At 29.1% G+C, this 20,237-nt stretch overlaps 1 protein-coding gene across 2 annotated transcripts in view; it reads left to right on the forward strand.

The window, feature by feature from the left end:
* The window catches only part of LOC122272056 (long-chain-fatty-acid--CoA ligase 6), a 75,460-nt gene that overhangs the window by 20,924 nt on the left and 34,299 nt on the right, over positions 1 to 20,237 (forward strand). For both annotated transcript variants that reach the window (XM_087169339.1, XM_087169338.1), the window contains 5 exons: positions 2,853 to 2,917; positions 5,032 to 5,133; positions 5,241 to 5,340; positions 17,982 to 18,154; positions 20,084 to 20,116. In XM_087169339.1, coding sequence (XP_087025465.1) covers positions 2,853 to 2,917; positions 5,032 to 5,133; positions 5,241 to 5,340; positions 17,982 to 18,154; positions 20,084 to 20,116 — 473 coding nt within the window. The remainder of the gene's footprint in view (positions 1 to 2,852; positions 2,918 to 5,031; positions 5,134 to 5,240; positions 5,341 to 17,981; positions 18,155 to 20,083; positions 20,117 to 20,237) is intronic.

A 20,237-nucleotide genomic window follows, 5' to 3' on the forward strand; every position in this document is an offset into this window, starting at 1 on the left:
AAAAGGAAGTGAAGCTGTTCTTATTATAATTAACTAATGCATAAAAATTTGAGGTGTTTATTACTAATAACATATTTTGACATTTTTCCTACAGAAATTCAATGTTTTGATCTACCAACTATAGAAAATAAATGAAATTAAAAAAACTCCAAATTTAAATTCTTAAATTCTTTGTCTTAATTTTAAAGATTGTAGGTTAGTACGTTTTTCGTTCAGAATTGCAAACATGGATGCTAAAGTAAATCATTCAAAAACAGTAATGCTTATATGTTTGTTCTATATTTGTTTTTATAATTTGCTAACAATAATTTATTCGATTTTTTAAAATAATATTGGATATTTTTTCTCATTTCTTATGCAGTAGGCTAAAAAACATTATCCTAACGCCATACAGAAAGTACACAACGGTAAAAAACACATGATCAACTCCCTATCAAAGCAAAATATCAAGAAGTGAAACTGTTAAAAAAGTCGCTAACTCAGGAGTAAAAGTAAGACTGAAAAGAGGAGAAACTAATAGTAAAACCATTCCAATTATAGCCGGTTACCAGATTCAACTTTTAAGGGTAAAGAAAATAAAACACACAATCCTCTCTTCTCTTTCTCTCTCTCTCTCTCGCTCTCTGTGTATGTATATATATATATATATATATATATATATATATATATATATATATATATATATATATATATATATATATATATATTTATCATGATGTACAATTTATTATTTATTTATCATGGCGAAACGCTTTAATATTAACATCCCGTCTTTTAATCTATTTTTAGTTCAAATATGCATTAATTAACTTTTTAACGTTTATCTCTGTAACTAAGTGTGAGAAAACTTAATTTCCCTCGACCTATTTAACAGACAAATTTTAATTATTAAGATTTTCCTTATTCCCTGAAATGAAACATTTTACGGACTTATGTTGCAAGATTTTCCCGAACTTTTATTGAGGAGCTCTTCAATTTTGTGTCACTTGAATTTCTATCCTCTAATCCTGTGCCTGTTTGTCCTGCTCACATGACTACCATATATATATACACTACCCTAACAATAATGGAAGGGACACTTTCAGTTTTCGATATTTTTTTTCTCTTTTTCAAGAAATACTTCGAAGATTATTTTGAAACTTTAGAGGTTATTAGTTATGCGAGTTTTCATACTTAGCAATAAAGTTTAAGGCCTAAAGAAGTTTCAGAGACGATCAATAAATTACGAAAGGAAAGGAGCATTTTTGTACACCCTATGCCAGAAAATCAATAATAAACTTGTTACATGTACCGATTACTTTGGCTGTTACTTGCAATAGGCGCATAAAATGTCATAAACCTAACTTAAATATGTATGAATATATGAACATTTTTAAGAATAAATTAATTTTTGTGTCTTAAGTTTTTTTTTTTTTTTTGCTATAATTTTAGAAATATTGTGAAATTTAACAAAATTTTTCATACAGTTAAAAATTAATTCCATAATTATTGTTTCAAATTTTGAAAACAAATTTGTTAAAAACTGCGTAAGATATGACTACTTAAAGTAATTCTTTTATTCTGCTCATACCCTGAAAAATTTTCATAAAAACAAATTTCATATTTTCAGTGTAGCGTATTTCGCAACTAATTAAGAAAATCTTATTTGAATATCTTAGAAATGTAAAGAATTTCAAGCAATTTTCTTCGCAGTTTTGTACTTCTTTAAAGAAAAAAGGTCAAAATAAGGGATTTTCCACAAATTTCATTTTGTACTATAAGACAAAATTTAATAAAAAATGAGAATACCTTATAATAATTGTCCGGACACCAAAAAGTGATGGTATAAAAAGAGAAATTGGCAAAAGAAAACAGTCTTTAATTAGAGAAGCCCACAATGCCGGTGTCAGTTTCAATAAATCTTATTTAATAGGACAAAATGAGGTTTGAAGAAAACCCCTTACCATTTTGAGCTTTCTTTTAGAAAGAACAAAAAATGATTAGAAAAATTGGTTGAAACTTTTTAAATTTGACAGATATTCTAATAAGACTTCTTTATTAGTTGCCAAATACGATTCACTACAAAATTATGAAAGATATATTTTTTTTAAATATTTATTTTTCCTTCGCAAAGCGCAGTATAAAATCACTACTTCAAATAGTCATAACTTAAATAATTTTTAACGATTTTTTGTTCAAATTTAAAAATAATAATTTTGTAATTATTTTTTAATTACTTATAAAAAGTTAGCTTAATTTTTTAAAATATTTTTTTAAGTTATGGACCAAAAAATACACCACAAGAAAATTAGTTTTTTATTAAATTGTTTATATCTCCATAAATTTTTAAGCTTTGATTTATTAAATTTTATTCAATTATTGCAAATAAAAACCAAAGTAATCTCTATAAAGTACAAACTCATAGCTTAATTTTCTGCCACGGGATATTCAAAACTATTTATTTTCTTTCGTAATTTATTGCAGATCTCTGAAATCTTTGAAAGTTTCAAACTTATTGAAAAATCGCCTGAACTAATTACTTCTAATTTTGCAAAATGGTCTTTTAAGTATATCTTGAAAAAAATTTTAAAAAAAATTTCAAAAACTGAAAGTGTCTTCTATTTTTGTGTATATATATGCATATTCTTTCAGCCCAACTTTACCATTTCAATATAAGGAAAATATGCAGTTCTTTGTTCTAAAAGCTGAACAGACAGGAAAAATGTTCAGCTTTCACTGCTGCATATCCAGTATCCGAATTCGATAAAAATAGGTATGAAAACGATGACACGTGGCAGTTGGATAGAATTTCTGCATAGTTATTCTCCAAGGGATCTGTTGGATAACTAATGTTTAATACTTCTTTGTCATAGGAGATGGTCACTGTGTTGGCTGGCGAAGTTCCCCTTCGGAATATTCTTGGCTAATTTACTCAGAAGTAAGTTTATCTATTGTCTTTTAATATGGCAAGCTCTGTTAACTGCTTTGCCTTGAAGTTTTATACCGAAATTTTTTATAGTTCAGAAATAGAAATGCAAGAAAATTCAAAATCGACGTAGGTACTGTATACTGATATATCAATGTTCTTTTTTTAAAATAATGTGTTCTCTTATATTCAAAAAAGTAGATGTTTATGGATGTTTCAATAGATGGTTATAGAAGTTTTTTTAATGGAGGGCTAACAGCATAAAGCTAAACGCGATAGTTAACAGTAAAAGCAAAATTGGCATAGGTACTGTATACCGAGTTATTTTTTTTTTTTTTTTTACCATAATGTGTTCTCATTTATTTGAAAAAGTAGTGATGAAGACGCCTTAGGAGACGGACGTGCCTTGCGAGTTCTCCGAGCCGGGGGCTCAATCGCCAGTCAGCGGGATGACCAACGATGAGTTCCGGCCAGCCAGTCGTCACCACCTCCCTGCCTTAGCGATGATCTCTTCCTCTCTTTGTGAGCGTTTGATGCAAGCCTGATGACTGCAGTTCTTCTGCGACGTCGATCACTGATCAATGTTTGAAAGACAGAACATCAAGATGAAATAGTTTTCAAATCCAGCCAACGTGAACACACCGTTTAAGCGGCAGTAGTAACTTGTTTAGCCTCGACGTACGTGAACGTGATGATTGCATTGACCTTTCGTTAGTAGCATTTAGGCCTGTCCAACATGTTAATGGCGGCCATTTGCTTTTGAAACCGACTGGTCGAAGCATGTTTCGCAAGTAGGAGTCTGGCTTTACTAACATCTATTGTCCTTCGGGTCCTCACCAGTTTAGTTACTAGCGGAGACTGGAGATGTTAATTATCAATTCGAGATAAGTAATCTTAAAACAGCGAGATGTTTTCCTCAAGCAAAGCACAGTGGACTTCATTTTTGTCGATTACTCTCAACTCTTTTTCAAGTCACCACAGCTTTTCCGCACCATGGCAATGTGCCATTTTCTCCCCACTTCAACTTTAGCATTATGCTTGACACCTCAGTGCTTCACCTCAACGATCCTTACTTCACGATGAAGGGGTAAAGGGCCATCTTGGCCTCAGGGACCCCGACCAACCCACACGACTAAGACTAAGACTTGAAAAAGTAGACAGCTATGGATGGTAAAATATATGGTTATGGATGGTTAAATAGATGGTTATGGATGTTTTTATGGATGGTTAAATACATAAAATTAAACACGGTTAGCCGTTGTAGCGAGAATAATAATGGATCTTCTTTGCAACTATTTCAAAGTTATTTTGATATCAAAACCTAGAATTTATGTCAGTGTATCAAACTCAAGGATTAGTATTTATTTATTTATGGTTTATTTCTTGAAAAACTTGTTTTATTAAGATATTAGCCTATCATAATATTCAGAAAAAGAAAAAGTATGAGAAACATTTCATAATTATCTCTAGGTCACAGCCCTTAAATTATAGCAATTATGTTATGTTACTTATTAAATCTTTCTAATATTTTTGATCAATCAAGATTTTGTGTATAAAAAACGTATGTTGCATGAAGTATCGATTGCATTTAAAAAAAAAAGACCATCTTTTTAAAATTTTCCTGTTAATACGGTTGAAATATCATAATTTTAAGAAAGTAAAATACGTAAGTGGAATATAATTCTGGGGCCAGGATAGCCTGGTTGGCATGGCGCTGTACTCACGCTCGTAAGAACGGGAGTTCGAACCCAGCCGGCCGAATACTCCCCGTTTAGTCAACAGTGACTGGTGCACATTAAATTTGTCGGGTCATAGAGTCCTCTATAATATAATGAGTCCCCCCCCCCAGAAAAAATAATACTTCGGGGGTACTGAATTGGAGGTAGATCATTCTTCGGCTTATGTCAAAATTACGATCTGTGGATGAATGAATGGGTTTACTCTATAAACAAGTGTGGCGTACAGGTGAGGCAGAAGTCGAATTCTTTGCAATAGATGGCGCCACTGGAAAACAAGAGCAATCGCCTCTATTGCCTAAATAGCCTACGACAACAACCACAACAGAATATAATTCTGAATTCGATTTTATAAAATCATTCTTTTCATAATTACAAATATCATTTCAGTTTAGAGAAAAAGCAATCAATTTTGGATCAGGTCTAATTAACATAGGAGCGGATCTTGGACAACTCAGTAAAGTAGGAATTTATGGCAAAAATTCAGTAGAAGTAGGTATTCATTTTGATATTTAATTTATACGATTCATTCGTATCATATGCATAATTATATCGTGCTTACACGTGATTGCTTTCACTAAGATAATTTACATTTTCAGTGGGTCATAGCAATGTATGGTTGTCTGTACTATTCTACACCAATAGTTCCTCTTTACGATACACTTGGTCCTGATGCAAGTTCGTACATGATAAATCATGGTAAAAATTGATTTCATTTTATTATTAACTATATGATGCATTTTGTAATTTGTTGTCATAAATTTAAGCAGTGTTATATCTAAGTAAGTAACTGTATCAATAATGAGCGTACCTTAAGAAAACTGTACATACACGCATAGGCATATGTACAGAAGACCAAAACTCTCCCCCAAAAAATCTAGCACTGGCTGGAGTATCGTATCTTTATAGAAAGCAGGTGTGACTAACATAAATAATATGCAACATTTCAGAAACTTGCGCAATATGGGATCCACTATTGCTTGTTACAAATCTGCGCGCACAGGCTCAAAATAAAAATATTGAACTACCCTGAATAATAATTGATGTAATGATCGGATCTTCACTTCTAGGACTCAATCTTAAGGTTGAGGGAATGACCTCAAATATGCTGATTAATTAATTCAGACGATATTTTAAGTTGAGAAATCAGTAACAAAAGCATATTTTTTCTGAATAACCGCACCATTATTTGACGTATTGGCATTTATGGCCCTCAAAATACGGGAGGGGGCAAACTTGGAAATTTGTCCCAATAGTTTGGTAAAGAGAGCTATTCAATCCCAAGTTTGGACCCCTAAATGTTTATTTCACTTTTCGCTTAATTTTCGGCATATCTCGAGAATCTTTTAAGCGAATTGAGAAATGTTTTGCACAAAATTGTAAAATTCGTTTATTCAAAAATAATTCCATGAAAAAAATAAATTTCAGTAATTATTTATTATTTTTTATCATTTCATTTAATGATAATGGAAAATAAATTTTGAGTTGGAAAATATACAATTTTTTCGTAATTTTTAAGATCCTTAAATCAAAAGTTATTCATGGTGGCATGTTTATTTTTTTTGTACTCTGTGCAATCGTTGAAAGCTATGTATGCTTGAAAATGTTACGCACATTATATATGCTATTTTCAATTATAACCCACGCTATTTTCAAGTTTTGAAATAGATGTTATGGGATATCACGGTCGATTAAGTCTTTCAATTATCCCCTCAACCAAAGAAGCAAGGATTCAAGTCTAGTGTGATCTGTCTGGCTGGTTTTTAGAGAAAAGCGTCATCTCACGATTTTTTTTTTAATTTTTTAATTACATTTCTTTTAAATATTATTTTTTATTATTCCACAATCCAGTTTTCATGAAATTCTACAGCTCAGTATTTTGTACTAACTGATCAAAAAAGCGAACTTTGCCATTTATACTTACAGATTAAAACTTACTAATGTGAGAATCTGTATACCCATTACTTATTATAGACTAAAACCGGTTTCAGAATTATCAACACACTATACTAATCCATTACTAACCCATTGATGCTAATCTATTACTTTCCCTTTGATGCCAGGCCGCAAATGCTGAAATGATGTAAAAAGAGCAGTCATTGAGAAAAAAGTAGTACAGTCAGCAAAAAAAAAAGATATCACCCTGAATAACTTTCGTTCTAATGATCCGATTTTCACGAACTAAGTGTCAATCTTAATGGTTCCTGGGGGTGACCTCAAATATGCTAATTAATTAGTGCTAACTATTAATTAAGTTACGAAATCAGACACAAAAACGTACTTTCTCTGAATAAACATATATTTTTTTTTACACATTTGGAATCTAGACACTTGAATTAGGGGGGGGTAGAAAAAATTTTAAAACAATTGGGTCGTAAATTGGGTTGCAATAAAGGTTTATATATTTGGCGATAGTCCAGAAAACCGCCAAAAAAAGTCGCCTGCGCAAATAAATATTTTAAGATAACCCATTGACTGATTCAAAAGAGAAACGCTTAATTTTACTAGGTTGCTAGGCAACCAATTTCTGACTGTAAAAAAATTGAAATAATGTTTTGTGATTGCTCTGAGAGGTTTAATTAATAGTTAATAGAAAACATCTCGAAGTTTTTAGGCAATAGACAATTTTTAAGTTTATTTATGTCCAAAAAGCAAAAAAAAAAAAAAAAAGAAAAGAAAAAAAATTATTTTAATCTCCTTTGAAAAGAAAATTTGAATCGATTTATAAGTTTTCAGAATTTAAATACATGAACTTTTTATCTGATATTATTTAGATTATGCTATTTTTGCTATGTTTATTCGAGGATTTCATACTAAAATCAAATTAGCGTAACTTATAATAGCTATATACAAAATTTTAGGGATAGAGATTTTTACAGCTTTAATCGAGTCTTCTAGGCACGAAAGTTTGAAGAAAAAAAAAGTGCTTGAAAAATAAAATGTAGATTGTATAGTAATTCTAATGCACATTCACAAGGTTTTCTATAATTTAGGATATTTCTTTTTTCTATAACTGAAGGAATTGCTGAATGTTTAGTGGCAATTTAAAAAAATTGAAATATGTTATGTTTAAGAATAAGATATTGAAATAATATGTTGCATATTGTATGATTCATTGTTTAAATTGCTTCATTTTGCTAGATATTTACGTTACATGGTTTTCTTTGGATAAAGATGATTAGCAAATAGCATCCACATGTTTCGATACATTCTGAAACTTACGTTCGCAAATTCTCCATAAAATGTCGCACAGCATATTCTTCAATTACGATAAGCTACATTTACCACCAAATACTGCTACTATGATTATTTTTGTTTTCTATATATATATATATATATATATATATATATATATATATATATATATATATATATATATATATATATATATATATATATATATATATATATATATATATATATATATATATATATATATATGTAATACAAAAATTATAAATACTTTTGTATTCATAAAAGCATTAAAACTTCATTCGTTTTCATAAAATATCTTTAGTGAAAGATAAGGGTAGAAATTCTATTTTGGGACTTCAAGGCTAAAAACATGCCAATGAATAATAATTAGATTTATACTTCAAAAGAGAAGTTATTTTAAGATCTTTCACTTCCATATAAGGAAAGATTAAACAATTTTCTTTGAGTAATAAATAAATTGATGAGGCGTAAGAATACAGAAAAAGGCAATATGACTAACCTCTTCACAACTTTTAATCATCCTATAAAATGCAGGAGCAGTGTTTTTGCGTGACTTTTTGGTGTATAATGTTTACCAACTAAACTTCGTCAGATCTGGCTGTAACTCTGTCTCTCCCTCTCCGTCTGGAGAGGGGTGAAACTGCTATTTCACCATCGTTTAGCTAAATAAAAGATTATGCCGAAACTGGACTCGTTAATCATGATGCTCTGACTCTTAAATTACTAAAAAATAACGGTGTGGTTCCACCGTTATTTCATATATATATATATATAAATATATATATATATATATATATATATATATATATATATATATATATATATATATATATATATATATATATATATATATATATATATATATATATATATATATATATATATATATATATATATATATATATATATATATATATATATATATATAACAAATACGTCATTTAGCTAAAATTACAAATTTTGAAATTTATATGATTTTTTTTTAAAGACAAGCTAAGCTTAAGTATTCCTTCACTGGTTAGTTTACCCTATAAGATTTTGAGAAATTTGCGATGTTGTGAGAGATGCTTAAAAATGTTGACTACGTATTTTTATTAATATTCATAAAATATATATTCAAGAAATTGATGAATATTTTATTCCAAATTTATTCATTCGTATGTATATTATTGAAATTTTATCAGTTATTGAGAAAAAAAAACTAAAAAATAAAAAATAATCACATTAAAGAAGCACAATCTGTTGTATAATCATATTCTATCAGAAGCATGCTTTTATAAAACTCCACATTCTCTGAATAAAATGTATTTTATTCAATAAAATGTTTTATTCAAATTTCTTTACTAAATTTCAAATAGAATTTTAGACGACTAAAAAAGAAACATCGTATTTTATAGCTTAAAAAAATAAAAATGAAAAGATAAGCAAACGATTATTAGCGAAAAAAATATGAATGAAATTTTATGCTAAGCGCGCGATGTCAAGTTCCTCGCAAGTTTATCACATTTTAATATTAATCGCCCCATTTAATCATTTCTTCATTGTCGCCAAATTATTTTTTTAAAAATAATTAATTTTAATTTTTCTCAGCTTCTAATAAATAAAAACAGTTGAAACTTTAGATTTTTCAATTGAAAAATATGTAGATTAATATGGTATAAAAAAATTCATACCTTATAATTCAAAAATTTTTCATCCTTAATTTAATTAAATAATAAAAAATAATTAACAATTATTAAAAATTATTTTTTTCGTGAAATTATCTTTGGGTAAATGAGTTTTATGACTGGGTGAAATTTTCATCGAATTGCTTTTTTAGTTTTTAAAATATGACTAAAAACGTAAAAAGTGAAATTAACATTAAGGGGTACGAACTTTGAATCGCTGTTAATTTCACTTTTACGTTTTTTCACTTTCACTTTTAATTGTTAATTTCACTTTTTACGTTTTTAGTCATATTTTCAAAACTAATGAAGCAATTCAAAAAAAATTGCACCCACTCATAAAACTCATTTACCCAAAGATAATTTCATGCAAAAAATAATTTTTAATAATTATTTATTATTTTTTATTATTTAATTAAAGTGAGGATGAAAAAATATTGAATTATAAGGTATGAATTTTTTTATACCATATTAATCTACATATTTTTCAATTGGAAAATCTAAAGTTTCAACTGTTTTTATTTATTAGAAGCTGAGAAAAATTAAAATTAATTATTTTTAAAAAAATATTTTGGCGACAATAAAGAAATAACTAATTGGGGCGATTAATATTAAAATGTGATAAACTTGGGAGGAACTTGACTTCGCGCGCGTAGCGTAAAATTTCATTCATATTTTTTTTCACTAATAATCGTTTGCTAATCTTTTTATTTTTATTTCTTTCACACTATAAAATACGATGTTTCTTTTTTAGTCATTTAATAATTTATTTGCAATTTAGTAAAGAATTTTGAATAAAAAACACTTTATTCAACAAATGTCTAGTTTTAAAAAAGCGTGCTTCTGATAGAATACACCAGATTGTGCTTATTTAATATGATTATTTTTTATTTTTTTTATTTTGTTTTTCAATAACTGATACAATTTCAATAATATACATACGTATGCATAGATTTGGAATAATATATTTATCAATTTCTTGAATATATAATTTATAAATATTAATAAAAATACGTAGTCAACATTTTTAAACATCTCTCACAACATCGCAAATTTCTCAACATCTTATAGGGTAAACTAAACAATGAAGGAACACTTAAGCTTAGCTTGCCTTTAAAAAAAATTCATAAAAATTTCAAAATTTGTAATTTTAGCTAAATGATGGTTTCGACATATTTGTTATTAAATGCAAATTATGTAAAAAAAAGTTAGATAACTTACATAATATTGTTTTAAGCTTTTGGTGGTTTAAATAATAAGTAGTAAGATGACCAAGTGAAGGAACAGTTCTTACCAGTGAATAAGCACTAAATTTTCCAGAGAATGAACACTTAATTTTGATAATGTTTGATGCTCGTTAGGAATCCATAGGCCACACAAATGTCTAAAAACAAGATTTTTCTTGGAATTACGACATATAACCATAGTTAATGTGGAAAATTTTACTTTTTTTTCAGTCATGGAATGGAAAGTAAAATATGTTTGAATACATAATTTTAAAAAAATGTTTTTCATTTTTTTCTCACAGTTTAATAGTCCGTTCTAAATTATGAATGTTTATCATTGTGTAATCTGATGATGTTTTTATTATTATTATAATTCGATCATTTTTTTGTTTAATCTTTTCCTCATATTTTTCAAGCTTTTTTTTAAAATCTTTTTAAGTATTTTTTTTTCTCCTCGTCATGAGTAATTTATTTCTTTTTCTTTTGATTTAACCTTCCTCTTTTTTCCAAATTTTTGGCCAATGTATCTTCGAAATTTCTTTTGATTTTCCAGTTCCATTTCAAGAATTCCTCACTGGATAATAAATGAGAAAAAGGAGTTTCGAAGTTTGAGTAAAACCCATCTCTCATTGACTTATATCTAGTAGTTACTTATGAAACCAATCGTTTTTGCAACTAACAATGCCTCAAGAGGATTTATCTCAAAATCGGTTTTCAAGATACTTTCATTATTAATGTTAGTTGTCTCAGCTTCAGAGCCAAAATTTGATTATACAATTGTTCTTTTTGAAATAAATTCTTCAATATTGAGAAAAGCGCAGGCTATTGGATATTTGGGAGATTAAACTTTTCTGTCAATGTTCCTTTAAAAATTTGCAACATAACTTGTGAGATTTCCTTCTCAAGCTTCTGAAGAAATAGCGCATCGTTACTCTCGAAGCATGTGTTTTGTTGATAAGTTGTCTTGCTCATTAACTCTTGGTGTCTGTTTTGCATGCATTTGTTACAGTCAACGTTTTCTACATCGAATGAAAAAATATCGCATTTCATAAAAGCATTTTAACTTCATCAGTTGATGCCTCAAATCTTATTTAAAAATGGATGTAAAATTTTCTAGACATATTGTTTTACAATTCTTTTGTTTTCAAGATCTAACGAGATTTCCAAGAATTACGTAGAAAACTAAACCAGAAAATTTGTTTTGAGGAACAAAACTTGCTCAGTTTCAAATTGATATGAGATTTATACCTATCCAGAAGAAGCAAAATTAGGAATTTGATTGCATTTTTAATTAGCCATGGGTAGAAACATTTGCAATATATATATGTAAAATGTTGCTGCGGTCATCGTTTCATTTCCAATGAAGTATGTAGCAGGGACTGATTCTGTAATATCTCTACGAATTCTTCTGTAAGGAAAAACTACCAATGGAGGTACTTTTTCTTTCCTTGGTACTTTAGAAAATAAACCCTTATAATTTTTAAGGCCGCAGATTTTTCCCGTTTAAGGGCAGTATTCAACTCTTGTTTCATTCGCATTGTAAATGCAATCACTTTATAAAAGGATGCCAGGGCTACTTCCCTCCTAAAGATTCTCTGAAGTTCTTAAAACCAGTATTTCGAATATTATTCTCTAAGGGAAGTTTTGCCTTTTGAAATTATCTTCGCATTGCACTGAGTTATCGGTGGATGTCACCTTAAAAAAACTTCACCCATTTTTCACCTAGATAATTGTCTTTAAATGGATTTTTCCTACCAGTTCCCGTTAGGACATTAAAGACGGCAATAGGATAATAATTTAGCTAATTATTGGCACAAAATCCTGCAAAGATTCCATTCAAGCTTTTATTATGATATTCAGTTGTTATATTTAGTTAATAAACATAGTTTATTAAGGAGTCTAAGGTATGATGTAATAACTAATCACTACATTTATAAAGATAAATAATAAATTAATTATTATTATAATTCTTTAAATAAATTTAGCAATTAAATTTGCATATTTAAATGAAATAGTTATAGGAACTATTCATACAACATTTAACTGAATTTTAGGAGTCCTCTATGTCGCTGAACTACTAATTATCCAAGTAATATCATATTTCACACATACTATTCATTCACTGGGAAATCTATTCTCAGTGAAGGAACATGCCTGTTCCTTCACTGGTTAGAAGTTGTTTTTTTTTTTTTTTATTTTTAACATAATTTTGATTTATAATATGACAAAAGGTACAAGAAAATTAAAATTTTTCTTTTATTTTCATTAACTTGAAAAAATCCCAGTAAAGGAACACTTGTTTATACATTGGTTTTTCATCGTTCCGTAATCCAGTTAATAAACACCCCCTAATCTCAGTACTTGCTTATGTTATGATGCTTAAAATAAATAAAACGTAAATTCAATGACCATATTTTGAATTCTTTTTTTCACAATGAAAAAAAAAGCATTATTATATGCAATTAATTGTAGTTTAAACGGATAACAACAAACACTGACCTTATAATTTTGTCAAAGAAACAAGGCGTTGATCAGATACTAACAAATTCAAAACTTTTTCCAGAGAAGACTCAAAGACCAGATAACTAAATGCATTGTTAAAGAACTTCCTATTGTTAGGTAGTAAGCTACTCTTACCAATCAATCTAAATTAAAACGTTTAAAATCTTATTTCTAAGAAATATCTATGAAATGCTCCTTCATTTGTTGGTTTACCCTATATCATCCTAATCTTAAAAGAAATTTCCGGAAGTGTATCGCAGAACTATTTTACCAACTATTTAATAAAATTTTAACATTTTAAAATTCTTATTCTTTTCCATTTTACGTTTATTATTTCTTCATTAACATACTAATCAATTTTTTAGAACTTTAATTTAGATTTTCTTTAATTTAGGTTTCCTTTTCAAATTATAGTCAAGTTTTTTTTAAAGAAATATTGTCTGCTAGCTAAGAATAAAACCTTGTTAAGAAATTAAAAACATTCAGCTGTTTAAAATTATTTAATGCAAAACAGCTGATTATTTACTTAGCATACTATTTTTTTGAAAAAAGAATATAAATTATTGATTGTCTTTTTTTTTTGTTTCTTGTGACTTCAACTTAGATTATCTAAAATAGTGTTGATGTTTTATAAGTCACTACAAAGAGGATAAAGATACCGAACATAAAAAGCTGTGGAATACGTAGCCAATTTTTTTAGTGTCTTAAAATATCTCAGTATCTTAAATGTCGTCCTACTATCTTAGTTGTGAAATTAAATTTTTAATTTTCTGACCACGTGTGATTCACTAATTATTTCATTATATCTTTTACTCTTTATGATACCAAGTAGATTTTTTTTTCTGATAATACACTAAACTATTTAGTTTAATTTTTAACTTTAGCATGATTTCCAAGATATTATTGTAGTATAATTTGTTATCAGGGAAATGCCTTATTTTGTTAATCAGGAAATACTAAAAATTGAAATTTGTAAGGATTCCGAAGCTGTGCACACAATACACAATTTCCGACCTTATTTCAATAAAAAAAATTTTTAAAAAAAACGTGGCAAGTAGGCTAACATACTTTTTACAGAAACAGTGAAAACTAATTTTTCCTATATTTCTTCAAAAGAGGATAAGAATGATATTGCTCCAAGAGACCTACTCAATAATTTCGCTATTTCCAGAATGAAATCTGTTTGATCGAAACATATTATTCCTTCAAAATTACATGAGGGAAAAATTAACTTTTATTATTTATCTAAGCTTATTCCATTTATTTAATGATAGCGGTATTAAGGTTAAGGATATGCGTCGGAAGCTCCGTTTATTATTATACTATAAATGCATTAAATCATGTAGCTTGAATAATTTATTTTAAGTAAATTATTTAATAATTTTAAGCAAATAAGGGTGTAAAAATAAACTCGATTGAAATACTCCGAAATTATACCCTGAAATATATGTAGAATAAACTTTGGAATCGATATATAAAAAATACCTTTTCAAACAACTTCGAGTAGGACGGAAACGCTAACTTGTTTAAAAAAGTTGTCCTTGTTACTATTTAATTTCGATTCCTGGTACTAGGGGACATTCCATTTTCACATTCGACTTTTGAAATTTCAATTGTAAACGGAATTTTTTTATGACATTAAACTAAAATGTTAAGGCTTGCAGCAAAAAAAAGATTTTTTTTTACTGCATTAATTTTTTTACAAAGTAGTGAATTATTATTTTTTCAATCTAAGAACCTGTGCCTATAACATATGTAAAACTTATTTTAACATGGAGTGAAATAATTTAATATGTTGTGTAACTAAATGGATAATCCCAAGAAACTGAATCGAAAATATAAAAACTTCATTGATTTAAAAAAATAATAGATGATAATAAAAATAGACATGTTTTGAGCGTCCAATAATAAAAGTCACAAGTTATCCAAGCCTGACAAGTCTTGAGAATGGGCGATTATATTTGAAAACTCGAAACATGTCGACTTTTACTTCCCTCTTCATATGTTTTGAAGCTAGTTGAGTTTTTATCGTCAATTATACTGTTTTACATTTGGGTCTTGATCATTATTTTGATAAGGATTTTACACTAGTTAAAGTAAACATATGCATTTTAATATTTTATCAGGATTCATATGGTCTTTAAAAATGTAAGAACATCAATATTGTAAAAGTTATATTTAACTTAAAAATTAACATTTTGACACCAGATATTTTGAGTTAATGAAATTAAATATTTTATCTCTTAAGTTTTTGTGCCCCCATTTCAGTATCTTAAGGATCTTACGAGCTCTGTTTAAAAAGAGATCATCAGATATATATAAGAAAGCAAAAATAACCATAGTAGCAGTATTTGGTGGTAAATGTAGATTATCGTAATTGAAGAATATGCTGTGCGACATTTTATGGTGAATTTGCGAACGTATAAGTTTCAGAATGTATCGAAACATGAGGATGCTATTTGCTAATCATCTTTATCCAAAGGAAACGATGTAACCTAAATATCTAGTAGAATGAAGCGATTTTTTAAGCAATGAATCCTACAATTTGCAACATATTATTTCAATATCTTATTCTTGAACATAACATATTTCAATCTTTTTAAAATGCCAATAAACATTCAGCAATTCCTTGAGTTATAGAAAAAAGAAATATCGTATATTATAGAAAGCCTTGTGAATGTGCATTACAATTATTATACAATCTACATTTTATTTTTCAAGCACTTTTTTTTCCCTCAAACTTTCTTGCCTAGAAGACTCGATTAAAACTGTAAAAATGATTATCCCTAAAATTTTGTATAGTAGCTATAATAAGTTATGCTCATTTTATTTTAGTATAAAATCCTCGAATAAATATAGTAAAAACAGTGTAATCTAAATAATATCAGATAAAAAGTTCATGTATTTAAATTCTAAAAACTATCATAAATAATTTAAAAATGGATTCAAATTTACTTTTCAAAGGAGATTAAAATAATATTTTTTTTACTTTTTGGACAGAAATCCCCTAAAAAAATGTTTATGGCCTGGAAACTTCGAGATATTTTCTATTAACAATAAATTAAGCCCCTCCGAGCAATCACTGAACATTATTTCAATTTTTTTACTATTAGAGTTTGGTTGCGTAGCAACCTAGTAAAATTAAGCACTCCTCTTTTGAATTAGTCAATGGGTTATCTTAAAATATTTATTTGCGCAGGCGACTTTTTTTGGCGGTTTTCTGGACTATCGCCAAATATATAAACCTTTATTGCGGCCCAATTTACCACCCAATTTTTTTAAAATTTTGTCTACCCCCACTAATTCAAGGGTCTAGATTCCAAATATGTAAAAAAAATTATATGTTTATTCAGAGAAAGTACGTTTTTGTGTCTGATTTCGTAACTTAATTAATAGTTAGCACTAATTAATTAACATATTTGAGGTCACCCCCAGGAACCATTAAGATTGACACTTAGTTCGTGAAAATCCGATCATTAGAACGAAAGTTATTCAGGGTGATTCGTTTTTTTTTTTGCGGACTGTACATCCCAGAAAGCATGTAACCTTACAGTAACCTTGTGTCAGAATGTTCTTATTGTCAAGAAAAAGTTTGCGCTAAAAACCTTTTTTCAATACAGCAAAACGATTGGTTGCAGTTTCAAACCTTTCATCCTAAAAGGGTTAAAAATTATTTTTAAAAAGTATTGTGACTTAGGTAAAATGGTCACTTAGGTCCATAATGACGTTTTAGCCGACGTCACACTAACGATAGGATCAAATTCCATTGCCCATTGAAATTTCATGACAAGGTAGATATTAGCAGAGCATACAAGACGTTGCGAAAAGAAACCTTATAATTATCTAGATTTAAGATTATTTTTACCTTAAGATAAGCTTTATTCAAGGATTTTTTTCACGCTTGAAAACCCTAAGACAACCTCGATTTAAGGTTTTTATATAGAAGGTTATTTTCCAAGGTTTTGGATTAGGGTAATGTTCGTAGAATAGAGCAGATTGTCACAGATCTCGTTTCAAGATCTGAAGGTTTACACGCAAACCACAGAAAAACCTTTTTAGGTTCACAGTAAAAGGTTTCTGCTGAGTGAAAATAAAACTTATTTTGCTATCTGGGATATTTATTACGACCAAGTGGATATTTCTCACTGTTATCTATTGTTTTAAGATCCGAAGAAAGCACAATATTGTCATTAAACCCAAACATAAATTTGTTATGGTAGACAAACATACTTGTTTGGTCTAAATAAATACTGATAATGAAATACTTGTATCGTCCCTTTCTGCTTTTTTGAAAAAAATGAATCCTTAGGTAGAAAAAATTCTAAGATGGTGGTCAGAAACTACATTATCTTTTTCACCACAAACATGTTATTATTTTAGTTTAAAGAGTTATATATCTGTAAGTCAGAGGATTGCACCATCTCCATTTATTTATAAAGTTTAGTTGATACCGTGCCCATGTTGTAGATTTGTCATTCCCTCTTGTGGTACGGGACACTTTGTTCTGTCATGATGAATGACGAAAAAAAAATGCCAAACTCTAAAGGTAAAAATAGTCTAAGATCTGCTTTCATCAAAAGTTGCATTTTTGGAACATGGTGTCTTTTACCGAATATGCAGTCAACTTTCAGCATTTTTGATTTTCTTCACAGTTTGTTTTTTTAATTTAACAAGTGTAAAAGCAGTTTCTCTTTCTCAAAATATTTCTCTAAAAAAGAAATTTTATAATTAGGTAAAATTCAATACATTGTTTGTGATGATGAAAAGAAAGTTAAAATCTTGTTGGACAAAAAAGATGATACACCAAGTTTAGAGGCCATAATATGTACTGCCGAATTGAGCGATGAAGTCAAATTACTTGGAGAAGAGAAGCATGTCAGCATTCATTCATTTGAAAGTGTTTTGGTAAGACATAGCTTTCTTGTGATAAAGTTGTAAAATTGTAACCCCTATAGAACCAGTGAAGGGAGAAAGACATGCTTCCCCAAACCAGCATGATCCTAGGACATATAAATGCACGGAACCGGGCGTTTAATTTCATTTCACTTAAAATTTCATATAAAATCATTATTGCAATTTGATACGCTAAAATTTACATTTTATTTAAGGAATAGTGCCTGGATATACTGTAATAATTTGCTCAAGGTATTTAAGAAAGCAATTGCAAAACTGACCCAGAACGTACGAAATATTATTTAGCAAACAATAAATGACGAATCTACACCCTCATAAACAAATAAGCATTCCATCCTTTTCCCACACAGCCAAAATAGAAACAAGAGACCCAGAGCTCAGTAATTCACATCTCCATTGCTCAGTTCTCCGGAAAGAGCCGCACATATGCTGCTGTTTACATGTTTAAATACTTCAGATAAGGAAAAAAATACTTGGAACTGAAAGCGCATATTGAAACTCGACCCTCTTGGAGACATTATTTAAAATTAGAACGGGCTTCAAGTACTATCTAATGCTGCTTAAACATTGATTGTTGTTGCAGTTCATTTACGTCTCCTTAGTGCTGCGCAATGGGCAATTGGCGACGGTCTAGGAAACATGCCTGAGGATGATTCGAAGACATACCATCACAATTTTGATGATCCTCTGCAGAGGGGATGGCATTCCAGTTTCGGTAACCCGACGGCCTGTGCGTGATGTCGAGTACTTCACGATAGAATAGTTTAAACGAGGACTGATACTGCGCACTCCAGAACCCCACGCAGACTGATCCAAGTGGTCACCCACCCGCACACTGACAGCAGCCAGTGATGCTTGACTTCAGTGATCTGCTGGGAACCGTGTCTTAACGATCAGTCCATTGCGGGACCTAAAAATTGAAATAAAACTTTCCATCACATTCGTGCAATCCTTGGATGCTTATGACGGAATGATTTGTTTCATACATGATGCCGTGGGCCATGAAGCATCATTATCGCGGAATGGAAGAGGTCAAAAATTTAGTTTTGCTGGTGGCTGTTGCTTATTTTACTTTACTTTTTATATGTACTGGGCAGTATATAAAGAAGTTCCACTCTCACATCTAAAACGCGAAGCTTTTTTTCAAACCGTGGCCAAAGTACTTACCGACCAAATAGGTACAGCACCCCAATGTGGTATTAAGTTTTACTACTATAATTAAACGACCGATTTGTCGTTTTTTTATTATTTTTTTTCTATGCCCGCCTGGATTGTCGTTTCGTCAATTCAGGCATATTAGGGCAGATTTGTTAGCCACTCTTTCAGGGGCATCATATTAGGTGGGCCAACTTTTCTCCCAAAGCAAGGACAAATAGCACAGAGAATGAAAAAACATCCATGCCTTGTCCGAGATTCAAACCCAGAACCTTATTCTCATACAAGGAAAGTTTCCTGAGCACTACGCAATCCGGTCGGTGTTATTATTATTATATGCAATTGAATTTGGAAAATTCGCCAAAATGATTTATTAATTTGTTTTGCTTTAATTCTGTAAATGCTTGCATATTTTTTAAAAGATTTTGAGTATCAAGGGAGATTAAAGTAAATTTTTCTTAACACCTTATTCAAATATTTGAAATTAGAGTTTTTTTTATATTCTGAAATTTGCTTCCATGTTCAATGTAATACATGTATATTAATGTGCTTGGCATGCACATTTAATCTTTCTTTAACTAGCACTCGGATTAATAAACATTAGAAAGCCCATTGCCTAGAGCCCTAATGGTCAGTTCGGATAAATATTGATAAGTGTCATTGTCATTTCTTATTACATTAATACTCTTAAAAATTATACTGGAGAACAAATGTTTTGTTGTATTCGATTCTTTCAGGATCAATTTTGTTTTCCGTTTCTTTCAGGATCTAGGCAAAAAGAATCCTTATCCAATAAAAGTAAGTGTGCTTTTGATGTAAAAAAACCTATTTAATAAAAAATAATTTACTAAAAAAATTTTTTAATAAAAAATTTTTTACTAAAAAAATTATTATTTAGTAAAAATTATTTAATAAAAAA

Source organism: Parasteatoda tepidariorum, chromosome 8 (assembly GCF_982258835.1).
Source record: "Parasteatoda tepidariorum strain Cologne lab strain chromosome 8, Ptep-v5.0, whole genome shotgun sequence".
Taxonomy (NCBI): Eukaryota; Metazoa; Arthropoda; class Arachnida; order Araneae; family Theridiidae; genus Parasteatoda; species Parasteatoda tepidariorum.